General features: G+C 32.8%; 2 protein-coding genes across 2 annotated transcripts; one reads left to right on the top strand and one right to left on the bottom strand.

The window, feature by feature from the left end:
* The first annotated feature begins 618 nt into the window (after positions 1-618).
* On the top strand, positions 619-1,413 carry LOC108212405 (uncharacterized). Its single transcript, XM_017384132.2, has one exon. It carries the CDS (start codon positions 619-621, stop codon positions 1,411-1,413), a length of 795 nt encoding a protein of 264 aa, XP_017239621.1.
* A 7,085-nt stretch (positions 1,414-8,498) lies between these two features.
* LOC108212404 (subtilisin-like serine-protease S) lies at positions 8,499-12,512 on the bottom strand. The gene is made up of 11 exons (XM_017384131.2): positions 12,380-12,512; positions 12,039-12,130; positions 11,828-11,925; positions 11,282-11,434; positions 11,077-11,188; positions 10,336-10,873; positions 10,163-10,260; positions 9,798-10,037; positions 9,600-9,714; positions 9,288-9,492; positions 8,499-9,213 (listed from the first exon to the last, which is right to left on the bottom strand). Exons 1-11 carry the CDS (start codon positions 12,458-12,460, stop codon positions 8,666-8,668), a joined length of 2,280 nt encoding a protein of 759 aa, XP_017239620.2. The 5' UTR covers positions 12,461-12,512; the 3' UTR covers positions 8,499-8,665.
* Positions 12,513-16,237: the final 3,725 nt, after the last annotated feature.

The following is a 16,237-nucleotide window of genomic DNA, read 5'->3' as shown; positions in this document are numbered from 1 at the left end:
ATCTTCAATTGATTCTATGAATACTCAATTTGTTGCCGTTATATTAATTGTTTTCTTTTTTTTGTTAATTGTCTATTTTTTAGGGTTCTTTTCCCTTTGGATCGGGAAAATGATTGAAAATACCAGCACAATAACTCTTCTGCAAAAGTCTAAATTTAATAACAACTACAAAGTTTAGTCATCTTCTATATATACCTTCGTCTGATCATCCCGATCCACGGATCATCTTGATAATGTTGGAAATTAATCTAACTTGTTTTGTTTAGTTGTTTTATTTATTATGTGAACGTGTATTCAGTTTTCGTGCTAGTAACTGAAGACCAGGACGTGTAGGTTGGTCGAGTAGTTTAGGAGTATTGCAGTAGTGGAGCAGTTGTAGGTGTCTAGTAGTTGTATGAGTTTAGCAGTTAGATATTAGAGTTTGCTATATATTTCTGTAAACGTATTGTATTCAGGTTTCTAAGGAGAATAACAAGGTTCTGGTTTTCTCTGCATATTAACATACACATTGAGTCTGTCTGTTTGTACTCGTCTGTTTGTGCTCTGAATTCCAACACTTGGTATCAGAGCAACCAGGTTCTGTATGCCTAAATATCACCCAAACACATAAACAAAACCATGGAGATAACCAACACGAAAGAAGGCTCGGTGGGTTTAAGCTATCCAATGCTAACGAAAAGTAACTATACAACATGGTCCTTGAAAATGAAAGTTTTCATGAAGGCTCAAGGTGTTTGGAGTGCGATCGAAGGAGACCCAAAGATTGTTGCTGATGAGAGGACGGTACAGATAGCTCTTGCAGCTATATACCAAGGCGTGCCAGAAGAAGTACTGCTGACTATTGCTGAGAAAGAAACCGCAAAGGAAGCTTGGGAAGCCATTAAAACGATGTGTGTAGGAGCAGAGCGAGTTAAGGAGGCTAAGGTACAAACGTTAAAGGGAGAGTTTGAGTCTCTTACAATGACGGAGACAGATAAAATCGATGATTTTTGTATGAAACTGAGCGGGATAGCGACCAACATACGGGTTCTTGGAGAAGTGATGGAGGAGTCAAGCGTTGTGAGGAAGATCCTACGTGCAGTCCCTGATAAATTTCTGCAGATAGCTTCAAATATTGAACAGTTCGGAGACATGAAAGCTATGACGGTTGAAGAGTTAGTGGGTCGTCTTAAAGCTCACGAGGAGAGGATGAAGGGCAGGTCTGAGAGCGCAGACAGACAACAACTTCTCTTGGCATCACATAATCAGAGAACTAAAGGTGGTTATTTCCGTGATAAGAGTAGGATCAGGTGCTACAACTGTAACACCTTGGGACACTATGCATCAGAATGTAGCAAATCACCACGGGGAAGAGAGAAGAAGCAGGAAGTAAACATGGCAGTCGTCGAGGATGATGAACCAGCGTTATTATAGTCATAAGTAGTCGTAAGTTGATTAGCCATACGGGCTCAGTTGAATAGCCATACGGGCTCAGATTATTAGCCATACGGGCTCAGTTGAATAGCCACACGGGCTCAGTCGAATAGCCACACGGGCTCAGTCGAATAAGCCATACGGGCCGGAAGGATTGCTAGACAAGTTTAGATTATGGGGGAGATTGTTGGAAATTAATCTAACTTGTTTTGTTTAGTTGTTTTATTTATTATGTGAACGTGTATTCAGTTTTCGTGCTAGTAACTGAAGACCAGGACGTGTAGGTTGGTCGAGTAGTTTAGGAGTATTGCAGTAGTGGAGCAGTTGTAGGTGTCTAGTAGTTGTATGAGTTTAGCAGTTAGATATTAGAGTTTGCTATATATTTCTGTAAACGTATTGTATTCAGGTTTCTAAGGAGAATAACAAGGTTCTGGTTTTCTCTGCATATTAACATACACATTGAGTCTGTCTGTTTGTACTCGTCTGTTTGTGCTCTGAATTCCAACAGATAAGAGCTTGACAGCACCACCATTAATTAATGGTGATAATGAATGGAGAATCTATGTCTGGGAATCTCAATCAAAAATAAATTATTATTTTTAGTTGTTTTTTGTTTTTTGCCAGATATGTATTCATATAATGACTTGTATTAGAATATAATAACCGCTGACATGAAGAAGATTATCATCTGATGGTTGGATATGGGGACATGCACCAAAATATTTAGACAATATTTTAATATTTGATAAGAAAACATCTTTATAAACTTTTGTTCAGCCTTGCTTCAAGTGTCGTGAAAAATACAAAAATATAATTCGGATACATATTTCCTATAATTAGCTTAATGTAAATCAAAAAATTGTAAATTTGTATCTGAATTTAATAATATTTTGAAAACAATATCCCAATATGAGGATAATGTTTGGACCAGGATAATATCTGAATTCGTTTAGAGTAACCACTATATGGTTTAAATGAAAAAACAACTTAATTATTTATTTTATCTTGAAAATAAGAGTGAAATATAAAATATTATTAATATTACATATTAGTATATAATATATATGTAATATAATTTTTAAAAATACCTCACTTAAGTATATGTTTACAAAATATATTAAATAATATATATTATTAATTATAATTATAGTTATTATATATTAAATATATATTTTTTATTTCTGGATTCGAATATTAACAGATACGAATATGCCTAAATTTGTATCTGAAATTCTCTGATGCATATACAGATAATATTCGTTTTATTATGAATACAAATAATATTCTTTATATTTCGGATACGAGTGTAGATATTTAGAACAAATATTGGATTTTAAGAATTTGACACCCATACACTTATGTTATCATCAAGTAGTGAATATCATAATTGACAAAAAGTAATGCACAGAATGACTTGAAACATGAGATTAAAAATGTTATAATTTTCTCAAAACTTTGGTTAGGAAACCACTTCCAATGGTTTGATTTTTGGTCTGACTGTTTGTTTGACCAAGTCAACATCGACCAAAATTTCCAACCAACCATTTTTCTATATTCTAATATTTATCATAATTTTTTGAAATTTATTTAGATCGTTCGTAGAATTGTATCATTTAACGTAAAGGTTTTTTTAATCATTATCTCGATATGCTTGCCACTCTTCTTGAATATTTTAGGTGCTCAGATTTTTGTCACATGTTGGTGATCTACTCTTGTATAAAGCTACTTTAACCCGGACTTCCCGTCATGAAACTGGATTAGTGTGAGGTTTTCACTTTATTTTGAATTTTATTTAAAATTTCATTTCATTTCTCCACCAAATTTGTCTATAAGTGCTACCCTCCCCCAACCCATTTACACCAAGCTAAGAGCCAACAAAGTGATGAGATTTTTTACAAGGGTTCATGAATTCAAGTTTATACACTTCTCTAAAATACTTCTTCTCCGGAATCTTTTCTTTCTTATATATATATATATATATATATATATATATATATATATATATATATATATATCTGTGTGTGTGTGTATTCATATATACAAGGTTTTAATTCATAAGCTATCACACACCAAACTAGCTCAGTCACCACCACTTCCCGGCCTCCATAAGGGCTGCCCAAGTTCGTCCGATAAATTTTTCAGGCGAACTTTTCCGGATATTTCTTAAATTGGTTTTTTTAGCTTACTATATATTTGCGTCTTACTAACCATATTTGTTTTAGAATTTTGTGCTTAACCACTTTTCATCTTAACAAGTTCTTTAACACAGATCTCTATATGAGTCCAAAAGATTCGAACAAGTTGAAGATATTATAGACATATTTTTTTTCTTTCTACAAGAGATCAAAGAGTTGAACTAAGTTCACGAACGTACTTAATCTCTTTTAAGAGACAAAAGACTTGAACTAGATCCAACGAGTACTTTATCTCTGCAAGAGATTTATTTGAATTGACACAAGTCAAATTTGTTATAAAAGCATCATCAACTTCCATCTATCACCTTAGTATTGTGTGGAAGAGATCTACACGACAAAGGAAAAAGAACAAGAACAAGAAAAGAATTCTTCTAAACGAGAAATTGCTAAAGAATTGATGGCAGTTGAAGAGGACGAAGACGATGTTGCTGTTGTTGATCCTCCTCCGAGAAAATTGGTAAAACATAACCTATATTCTATAATTTCTTTAGTCCGTCACACGTAAAATATAGGTATAACTAAATGGATTTATACTTATAAATCTAGGGTCCGCGCAAACATGAGATGGCGGTGGCAACATTGAAAACAAGGTAGCATCTGGTGTTGCTTTTGATGAGGGGAGGTGATCAAATGGGTACCTCTAAGATCAATATTTGTTCGTGTCCGGGTGGATAGAAGCATCAAGGGAGATGCTTTGGTTCCTGTGCCAATAGTTGGTGAGACAGAAACTGTCAACCAAGCTATTCGCTCTCATTTAGCATGACCTAGAGACATGATTATCTTTAGCTCTACTGTTGAGGAATGCTATCATCACAATAATATGTAGATTTAAATGTACATATTTTTTGGCGTACTAAATATGCTTATTATGCGTAAATATAAATTTGCAGAAAACGAAAAAAGCAAAGGTGCAGGGTGAGCTGCAGAGAGTGCATGCCCTTTTTAATTCTGTGAAGCCAAAGGAGGATGTGCATCCTCGCTTTAGGGTGTTGTACAAATTTTCAAAAACAATGATGAAAGAAAGTGGCAACTCCATACTAGTTCCATATGATGCTGAAGTCTTTGGAATGGAAAGAACGATTATTCTACTCGAAGAGAATGTAATTTCGCTGTTAGAGTTTAATATGATTGGCCAATTTGTATTATCAACATATATGGCATAAGCTTTCTTCAAATTTTGTCTCATTTTATTTTGTAATAATTTTTACACAAAATGATAATATTTCATATTTATTTTTAGGTATAATGCATTCTAGGTTTAGGGATACATCGGGTAGAGACTTATCGTCGTCATTTGCATTTATTCATCCATCCACTTATATGTTGAATGATGAATTTAACACCTATGTTGTGCAAAGGCTGAAAGATGGAGTAAATCGGATGAACTTTATGCCTTTTAATTACAAGCACGTATGACTCTCTGTCATTTTCTTATTTGTGCGTCTTATTTTATAATAATAAATTACCTTGATAGCTAGTCATCCTGTTTCAAGATGTTGGTAGATTAAATTAGGGGTGAGCATGGGCCGATTCCGACCGGTTTTTGAATAAAACCGAAACCATATAACTTCGGTCTTAAAAATAAAAACCGCAACCGTAACCGAACCGATTTTAATTTAATTATTCCAAGTGTTCTAATATAATTTGTAAATATATTAGTTGGACCTTAATATATATGTGTATTTTTTCAAATTCTCACTTTGATTTATTTATAACAAAAAACAGTTTATATTGGATTTTGGTCATGATTTTGGAAAATGAAATATTCATCCTCAATTCATTGCCTCATTATCCACATCCTGATGAACTAGAAAATGCATTAATGAGGTAATTTATTTACTTTGATTTTCTGACAGAAGTGATTTTGGTTTTGACAACGTTGTTGTATTCTACTGGCCAGTTCGATCTCATAATGTTGAGTTATGACGGGTAAACAAGAATCCAAAAGTTAAAAACCTTGCAGTAAGTTTATAGTCGATGTAGATTTCCTTATTGTCGAATCTTTATTGTTTTTCTGTTTGATTAATTGTTGTCTTTTTGTCGGATGTATAAGGATGCCCTAAAAAACCAGGTTACACGGAATGTGGGTATGCGGTCATGCAATTTATGAAAGATTAGTTGAGTACCCGGACATAAAACTTTTAGACAAGGTATATTCATTAGTTTGCCGTATATATATACTAATTTTTAAGTGTTTAAATGAGATTATTAAAATGCAATAGTTAAGTTAAGAAATGTAGTTTATTATGTCATATGAGTATACATGTTAGTAAAGAAAGATAATATAAATTTGCTTGCATGTGTGTTATATTTCCAGTGGGTTGCTAGGAGTCGCAGGACTTACTCTAAGACAGACCTCGACATCGTTCGGTTGGAGACGCTGGATTATATATCAAATCGCTTAATTAGTTTGGATTCTCATAAGTTAGACGGATAACATGTTATCGGATATTTTAGGATGTGCATTTTAAATTTATGTATGGCTTAGATAAATTTGAATGTTGGACTGGTTGAATTGGTTTTTGGTTTTACAGATTGGTTTATATATGAAAATTATATTTGGAGGTTGATTTGGTTGTACAGATTGGTTTATATATGCAAATCATATTTGGAGGTTGATTTGATGGTTTTGCAATTGGTTTGGGATTTGTTTTGTGTAATCAGGTTGTTTGACATCATTTATGCTGGAAACTAATGTCCAAATATATTAATGTGTAACATCGGTTACAAAAGATAAATGATGTTAATATATCATTATAACACTAGGTACTATAGTTAGAAATGATGTTATTGATTGTTAAAGCATGGGTTACTTTAAAGCTGAAGTGATTATAAAGGATGTGGACATTAGTTAATAGTTAATGTAACCAAAAAATTCGAATAATGTCTTTGTGGGTGATGTTAAAGGCATTAAGCTTTTTCATCAGTTAATAACCGATGTAAATGAGAAGAATAGACATCGACCAAACTTACAAAACTGATGTTAGACGGACTATTAGATATCATTTTAAGTGTTTAGAGTTGATGTTAAATACACCAATAGACATCGTGTACATAAACAAAAACCGTTGTTAACGACTACAAATGACATCAGTTAGCCTATATTTAGACATCAGTTTTATCACAGAACTGATGTAAAATAGTGCCAAAAACATTAGTCATGATAAATAACTGATGTAAATTGTAACAGTGACATCGTTTTTGAAAAAAACCCTAATAAATCAGCATGTCTAAAGTATGCTCAATTTGATTAGAATATCATATAATGATCATATTCAGAAGATATAATTGCGTCAAAAATTAAAATTTGAATTATTAATTATATCGGTTTTTAATCCAAAATAATATAATAAGTAATCTTTTGCATTAGTTATTAACTAATGTTAAAGACATGAATCTTTAACATGGCCCACAGTAACATCAGTTGAAATTATACCAGACATCAGTTTTTAAGTGATGTGTATTAGCAAGTAGTGATACATCTTCATTTGTAAGGAATAAAGGGTTAGACAAAATTAGAATTAAAAAGGATTACATGATGATGACCTTTTATATTGTAAATGGGTATTAGAAATGATATATATTTTATCTTCGTTTTATAAATATTTAATAAATATTAATATTTGTTATTATTAGTAGATCACCTTTTTTTATTTTTTTAACTAATTATAAATTATATTTTTCATATTTTTATTTTTTAGTTTATAGAAAAAAGAATATTATTATTTTAGAGTATAAAACATTAGAATCCTGAAGATTCACGCTTATTTATGTAAATTTTAAATTTTACTTCCAATTTATCTTTGTAAGTTATATATTTATTCATAATTAATTTATAATATTAATATATGTTTTTTTGATGCAATAATATTAATATATGTTAATGATAGTAAGTTTACTTTTTCTTATTTTGAACTAATTATAAATTATATTAAAAAGAATAATGGTGGAGTCTTATATTATGATACATCACAAATGTTTGTAATGATATGAAACTATTTAATGATGTAAAGGTAAGAGAACTTTTAGTTATAAAGAGACATGAGCAAATAAAAAACTTAATCCAAATCTTGGATTACAAATTATACGCGACTTGACTATTACAGTATTCCTTTCATTTCCACCAGTTGTATACATTTGATTGGGACACGAAGACGAAGAAAAAATGTAAAAAATTGGTAAAGTGAGATGAAAGGTGGAATAATGGTGGAACTTATTTATATTTAATAATCTATTTGAGATAATGAAAGTAAATAAAGAATGTAATAGTGATTATATTATTATAGAATGAAGATAGCAACGAAAATAGTTGGTGAAATTGTGTTTTATATTATAAAAATTTAACTACTTTTGAAATGTATACACCGTGGTGAGATACACTTGGCTAAGGACTAACCATGTGCAATTGTGCATAGTTTCTGGCCCCTCCAAATGTACCTCCTCTTCCTGATTGACGGTGTATCTCAGCCTACATTTTACCTACATATGCATACTCTACTGTTGATTGTTGACTATTCATATCATTTTGTATCAAATATTCTCATCTTTTGTGACCCATTCATATGCATAGTTAGGAGTTGCCTCCCTCTATTGAATTTTGTATGCACTTTCATTTGTTCACACTTGTTCAGCCTCCAAATATATCCATCCTTTCATCAAACATATATATACCCGACAAGAACGTTTTAAAGAGTATAAGATCGACATAGTTGGACGGGTCTCTCCTACTTTAAAATTTTAGATCGATTAATTATTTATCATGGTATCAAAGTCAGGATCCGAAAAGATTTCGGATCCCGGCTCTCTCTAACCCATGTGTAGCTAGGTTGGTTACTTACAGAACCATTTTCGGTTAATTCTTTCAAGTAGTTGGAATCCAAAAGGCCAAACTTATAATTCTGACTTTTTTATAAAGCTTATAACTATTCAACAAACAAACATTACTCCATGGCATGTTGTAATCTGAAAATTGGCAGCTTAATCAATAGAATAAACAGGAAATGATCTTCTCACACAGAAACATTCTGAATCTGATAGAGCTCTGAAATTGGTAAATTTTACACAGAAACAACATTGAGACTGATAGGACTTCTAACTCTGTGGATTCCATTACTCCAAGTTAATGCACCAAAAACAAAACTTCCATTGCTGCTCTTGTGAGCCTTGAAATCTATTCTATAAGATAACTCCTCCCCAGTTGTTGAAAATTTGAGCTCCTTAGGTACAACTGTAAAATGCACCCCACTTGGATAATCCAGTTGGGAAACATAAACTGAAGGGCCTTTTCCAACATAAGTAACTTTTCGCCATATGGATAAACTTCCTTTCATCTTGGAGACCCCTATTGATGGATAGTTTAGATCATATGAAGGTATTGGTTGGTTCTTGCAATAAATTTGTTCGCCTGTAAGGTTCATGAGTTGACTAGAATTAGCACCATTGCTGCAGAGGAAGTCCACTGCATCTGTGATTGTAAAGTCGTATATTAGTCCAGGATCTAGTGCTGCAACTGGATTTATGTGCCCTGATCCATATTCGAAAGGCGTGGCATGTGTAGTACTGGAAATTCTTCCGATTAAATCATGAGAATTATCAACAGATGTTGCTGCAAGAAAATGTAATATATATTAGCAGTAGTTAGGGAAATGTAAATGGGGCGCGGTTGGTATTAGAGCGTGCCTGATGTCATTAGTGCAGATTTAATTGCTGCAGGACTCCAAGAAGGATGACAGGATTTTATGATGGCCGCGACTGCAGACACATGTGGACACGACATAGACGAACCAGATAATATGTTGTAGTCTACTGATCGTCCACCAGCGGATTCTATGGCTAATGGAGACCATGCAGCCAAAATATTGATCCCTGGTGCTGTAATATCAGGCTACATTTGGGAATTACAATCGTCAGGCATAAGCTGTATCAAGACGGAAACATTACTTGTCTGATGAAAAGACACTCCTGGGAATAAGGAATCCCAGTCCAACTTACTTTGATTATATCAGGAGTTAAGGTGTTTGGACCTCTTGAGGAGAATTCAGCTATTTCGGGGGCTGGTTCTGTCATGAGAAGTGTCCTTGTTTGGGAGATTCTAGCTATCGGATTCCTATAATTTATAAAACCAGGTAGTCACACTAAAAACTGTTGATACAACTATGTCTATATCATATCTGTTTCCTGAAAAATTACCTTTCTGCGGCAATGTAGGCAAGAAGCTCTTTTGCTTCTTCAAGATCAATAAAAATAGCCTTGATTTGTATCTGGAAGGCATCACTTTTTGCAGCTGGATCAATTATTATTATTCCAACACCACCATTTTGTATTACAAAAAGACCTTTTTCTGCCCTTGCATCAGCAGCTGATTCCATAGCACAAATCACAATCTTCCCCTTAACTAAAGAAGGGTCTAGAGTATTGTTTTTGCAATAGCTAATACAAGTCGAAAAAACACTGTTTTAGAACAACTAAATATAGTATGTGCAAAGGCTTTTGAATATTTAGTGATATTTTTTGTTTTTGGAGTTCTGAATTTTCTTGTTTATAGAAGACGATACCTTGCATTCTGTGGGGGAATGCCTGGGAATGCTGCAAAACTTCCAGCTATTAAACTGTAGAATTTCGTAGACTCTGTTGGAGGGTTTACACCCGTTCCCTGGAATATATAAGTTCTTTCTGTTAGCAAATTAACTTTCACTTCATTGTTTAAAGAGCATATATTGAACATAACCTTTATGATCTTTGAATTTCCCAGATATATAAACGATTGCAGTACTCGGTCCATGGAGCTTGCAGCAACAGTCATGATCCATGGTGCAACATTAGCTACACTACCTGGAAAGTGGCCATTTCCTGCTGAAGCAGAGACAAAAATTCCTTTCTGAAACGCGTGGAAGCTTCCTATTGAAACCGGATCCATGAAATAGTCACGCAGAGGTGGAGATGGGCCAAAAGAAAGAGACATGATATCTACACCATCATCAATGGCATCATCCATGGCGGATAAAACATCTGCATCAATGCAGATGCCGAACCAGCAAGCCTTATAGATGGCAAGTCTAGCACTTGGTGCACCTCCCCTCAGGGTACCCTTACCTATTCCATAGTAACTGGCATTTTCCACCATTGACCCAGCCACGGTAGAGGCAAGATGAGTTCCATGTCCATCACTATCTCTGGCTGAGCGGAAAAAAGTACGTTTGGATTTCTCAAGAGGCCCAAATACTGCCTCTATTCCACCATAGTAAAAACGAGCTCCAATGATTTTCCTTGAAACAAGAAGTTTATATAGCTCTGTTAAATTGACAAGAGGTTTGTATATGCAATCTTCTTAAGTCTAGACTGACACGACCAACTTACTACCGAGCCTATAATTTAGATCAGCGCCAGAATACGTGTCAAGCATTATCAGAATATGAAAATAATCGATTCAGGCACTTTAGAGCTTCTTTAAAGATATACTAGTATCTACCTGTTGCAGTTGGATAATGTGAAGTTATCCCCAGTTACACATTCACCCTTAAACTTTGTGGGCACAGGGCCTAACCCGTGATCATTGAAGCTCTCGGATTCTGGCCACACCCCTGATAAATAAAAGAACGAAGTTAGTTATTGGTGATGATCATAGTGATTTCCTGAAGTAGTGAAATGGGGTAAAAAAAAACCAGGATAATTACCGGTATCAATAACACCAACAATTGTATCGGATTTTAAGTCCATTGGTAGTTGATTGTATTGCTTAATCTTGTCTACCCTGAGAAAGTTCCAGGAATTTGTTGTGTGGACTTGGTTCGTCCTACTCTCGAAGATAGAAACAACTGAATCATTTTCTGTAGCAGAAAGAAATGACGAAGGTTAGTGTAAAGTAAACGGTTCATCTAAAACCTTATGATACCAGAGAAAGGCCCCAACAGGATCTTATGCTACAACAAATATTATTCAACACGCCCCTCAATTGTATGATTGCAACATCTACTAATTACCAAATACCAATGACAATCTTAAGGTTTTAAGTAACCAAACCAGTTCATCTAAAATCTTAAGGTTTAAGTAACCAAACCAGTTCATCTAAAATCTTAAGGTTTTAAGTTTAGTATAAAATAAAAATGTGTTACTTTCCTGTAGATTTGAAGTTTTGGAAGTATCTTTTCTATTCCAATGCTTAGTACACATTTGTTATCCATTAACTTATTGCAACACACACATGTTAATATAATGCAGACCTTCGAGGTCTTGAGCTTGATCAGGGGTGAGCATGGCAGAAAAGCCTCTGAAACTTTTCGTGTAATGATGAACTGATGCTTTTTTTGCTCCATCCAAGCTGCGAAAAGTTCAACAAACAACATAAGGCAAGTATGCATTACTACAGTCTTGAAATTTCGCTATCTAGAAGGTTAAATAATAATTCTGTTTATGTTGAGTAAAGTTTCTTGCCTGCCAATGACTGAAGCAAGCATGTTGTGATTAGCTGAGATAACGGACTCTACATTAGGATGTGAGTGATGCCCCATGTAGACTATGTAGTGCTGCACATTTTAAGAGAAATTAGATTATGAATTCATCTTGTTATTTGCTCGCAGGTTTGACACACACTACAGGCATTTCTGACCACCTAATAAACCGACCGACATAAACAGTCGTAAAACGGTCATTTTTGACCACGGTTATGGACCAACAACTTCAGTCGGATATAAACATAACCGAGAGACAGTTGATGCCCGCTTTTCTTGTAATGACACTACACTTTTACAAATATTTTCTATTTTTTCCTTTACCTTTCTTGTAGTCATTGTTGTGCCATGAACAAATGCAAATCTAAAGAACACTAGAACAGCAAAAAGCTGAAGAACGTTCATGCTTGAGATGAGACATACAAAAAGATTTTATGTTCGGTTTGTATAAATAAATCTCGCGCGTTATGTAGAATATATAGGCGACACAATTGAAAGTATTTGTACGTTGACATGCAGGCTGAGACGGAGAATATTATTAAGTAAATTATATGCCGGCTTCATCAGCACTAAGATTAACAAATATTATAAAATTTTGCAATCTACCTAAATAGTATTGGTTGGAAGCTTGTAATCTTCTCATATTCCCTTTTTAAGTGGAGGTACCTCATATTGATATACCCCACAAAATACTCGATTATATTATCTAGTAGAAATGTACATGTTGAGTAAAACTCCCCTTGTAACCAGGGCCGTGACTGAGGGAACAGGGCTCAAAATTTTGAGGGGCACATGTATTGTATATGTATATGTATGTATTGTTTTAAAAAAAATATTATCTTAATAAAATTAAAAAAATGTTATATTAGTTTTAATGAAAAAGTAATTTATAATTTTTTTAAATACAATTAATAAGAAAAATATGTAATAAGAATATTAATCTATTTGATTAGTAATTTAGAATACTAATTTTAATAATTAAATACAACGGTCAACACTAGTTTTCGTTTAGACAACTTGTACATTATATTATTTTTAATAATTCAATTTTTGGATATCTAATTTATTTTAAATTAGATTTCTATTGAATGTTTATATATTCAATGAAAAAGTTAAATTAGAATTAATTAATCAGTTAGTTAAAGTTTTCATCAAAATTTAATAAATTTTACATTTAAATTAGTTTTTGTATGATTATATTTTTTATAATTATATCTTACTATTTTTGTCCTTATTTTTTCAGTTTTTTAATTTTTTATAATTATATCAAAATAGAAAAATGATTATTTATACTATTTTACATAATTACTATTGTTTTTTGTTGTTGTGGCACATATTTATAATTTTGCACATGGCACCAAAAGTCTCAGACACTTGTAATTGCACAAACTCATGCACTCGTGTAGGTTTAGAACATCTTGTACGGTCCCGATCCTCGACTTCCTCCCCAAAACACGTAAATATATACATTTTATATGATTCTTATTTCTTTGAGATGTTTATTAAAATAATTTATAAAATTATATTTTATACGGTTTTTAAATGCATATTGATTTCATGACAAACAATAAAAAAATGCATGTCCAGTTCTGTTTCAAATCTACAATCTTCCGAGTGGGAGAGGTATCAGTTAACTGCCGAATTAACTCCCGAATTCTTTAATACCTTTTTTCTCCAGATTTCTTGAATACTTTATAAACTAGCATCCCCAATAAATTATTACTATAACTATGAGCAGTTCTTGCAATATGAAATGAATAAATATCATATACCGCACAATTGTCAAATTTCTAGTTATTAAAGTGGGCGACTTGTATTAGTATCTGCTATAAATCGATTGGCCGGTACTTTGTCTTTACCTTAAACTTGATCTGTAATCTAAGAGAAAGGTTTATGTTATCCTTGTCCAAATGACAAACTCGCTGGAATAAATTTTTTATTATTGAAAAACTTAACTTCGTTTAGAGCAATTGAAAACATACTTTCTTTTTTTGAATTTATTCTGCTTTAAAACTTGAATTTAAAAAAACAATATTTGGAGAAATGCATGTTCAATCAAGCTTTAGCACTCATTATGCATTTCTTATTTTTTAAAATAATTTTTAGGAAAGTTGCAAAAAACATATAACACAATTACGTAGTTCTAAAATTTCATGTTAAACATGTGTTTTGCGTGACAAAGAAGACCATTTCTCGAGATGCGATGTTCAATTTATTTCAGATTGTGAAAGTTAAGGGGGAATGAATATTATTTGAACTAGTGTTTGCCCGTGCTACGCACACGGGTTTGTTAATTTATTGTTTTCATTTAAAAACAATCATGTTTTTTTGGATATTATAGTTGGGAAAAAAATTATAATAAAAAAAATTATAATAAAAAAAATAGTGGATTCAAGGTATCATATGGTGTGATGATGTAAATTATAACTAAAACGTTTTCAAGAAAGAAAATAAATTCAAATTGGTTCAGAAAAAAAAAAAGACATGTGTTCAGTTACATGGAAATATTATTGTAAATTACTATAAATATAATAATTTTTATGAAAAAACTTTATATTATATTTAAATTGGAGCTTGTCCTAAACATTATCAGTTGAATAAATTTCCGATTTCATCGTGTGTGTACTTTGAAACATGTAAAAAGGTTACTTGTATGATAGTTATAATATTTTACTTCTATGGTGGTTACAGTTGTATTTTGGTACGTCTAATATTAGATTAAAAAAGAAGTTTAGTAGAATTAAATTAGACAAAACCCCCAATTCGAATTGTATTACAATATCAATTACTCAAAAAGGTAAAAGGGATTACAAAATAATTTTGATACTGATAATCTGGCTTGTTTATTGATTGTGATTAATTGTTATGGTTATTATGATGTTAAAAGATACGTTGTGAGTTTTTATACTCTGACCGCATTTGTTGATGAATGGTCTATCTTGATTTTAAAAATTGTTTTTGTCGTCTTTTCGAGACTTTATAATTATTTTGTACTATTTTTCGGATTTTGAATGTGTAGCTCTGGCCATCCACCTGATCCATCTTCTACCCAGTTTTGTTTGAAAATTATCGAGGTTTCTTGTATGATTGCAAATGGTACAAATTGATGGTGTTATAGGAGATGGTTAGAGAATGTTGGTTAATAAATGCTTGGAGTGGGAATATTTTAGACAGGTGTATTAGTTATTGGATATAAGCAGAAAATAGAGTACACTATCATGTAAGTAGTTTTTAAGTTTATTTTTGCTGATAATCACAACTATTATTATCAATCAATAAAACACATCCATGGATAACAAAGTGTCAAAAGGAGATGAACTCCGTTTTGTTTGACAACTCAATCAACATGAAAAATATTATATTATGAGCAATGAAGCAAGAAACATAATCCGGTCATTAAAATAGCACCAACAAAGTTTACGCTTGAAATTTCTAACATTATTCAGAAAAAAGCTTAAAATCTCAAAAACGATAGCAAAACAAAGGATGATTAAATAAACACAAATACGTAGAACTTTCAATCCTGCATACTTCACCGCAACAAATTCTACCTCAGTTCTGCAAGACATTGAAATAGTGTCATATGTCTGTATAGTAATGTAACAGCGGTGGTATAGAAGTTACATAACTCATACCATCTTAGGCTTCTTTGAGACGGACTTAGAGGATCTTGGAGTGTCTTCAATTTTGGGCAGTTCAACGGCTCCATGCTGAAGTGTAACAGAATCAATTCTCGATTAGTTATAACTAATATACGTTGTGTGTGGTTTATATAACAATACTGAGTTGGTAGTATACCTCAAGTGGATCTGTAGCGCTGAAACCGGTATGGGCAGCCGAGGAACTTGTTCCAGAAGATTCATTGCCATAAGCATTAGTGACTTTGAAAATCTTGCTATTGATCAACACATCGTCAGAGCATATCTCAACCTGAAAATTGAACTCACGAGCAATGAGCTGGTTGATGGTTTCGGGATATTCTCCTGTTTCCAACTATTCCAGTAGACATATTTTGAAATAATTGTTGTAAGTCTGCAGGAGAACAAATGTAAAGTTTAGACAAAGTTGCTAAAAAGACCTTGAGGTTTTCAGAAAGTAGTTTGGTAGCAGTTTTGCCAATCATCCTTTTTGCAGCCCTGTCCAGTAAAAGAAAATCAAATGCCTTAGTGGAGTCTGAGGCCA

The sequence above is a fragment of the Daucus carota genome, chromosome 3 (genome assembly GCF_001625215.2).
Source record: "Daucus carota subsp. sativus chromosome 3, DH1 v3.0, whole genome shotgun sequence".
NCBI lineage: Eukaryota > Viridiplantae > Streptophyta > Magnoliopsida > Apiales > Apiaceae > Daucus > Daucus carota.
Note: the sequence above shows the minus strand (reverse complement) of the source record. Positions and strands in the feature narration are given on the sequence as shown.

Bases quoted from the DNA above. Each gene is read 5' to 3' on its own strand.
- LOC108212404 (XM_017384131.2), bottom strand. From the start codon at position 12,460: ATGAACGTTCTTCAGCTTTTTGCTGTTCTAGTGTTCTTTAGATTTGCA. The intron at 10,038-10,162 runs GTATCGTCTTCT...GACTTGTATTAG, and splicing joins ATTCCCCCACAGAATGCAAG to CTATTGCAAAAACAATACTC. The intron at 9,493-9,599 runs GTAAGTTGGACT...TCCCAAATGTAG, and splicing joins TAACTCCTGATATAATCAAA to CCTGATATTACAGCACCAGG.
- LOC108212405 (XM_017384132.2), top strand. From the start codon at position 619: ATGGAGATAACCAACACGAAAGAAGGCTCGGTGGGTTTAAGCTATCCA.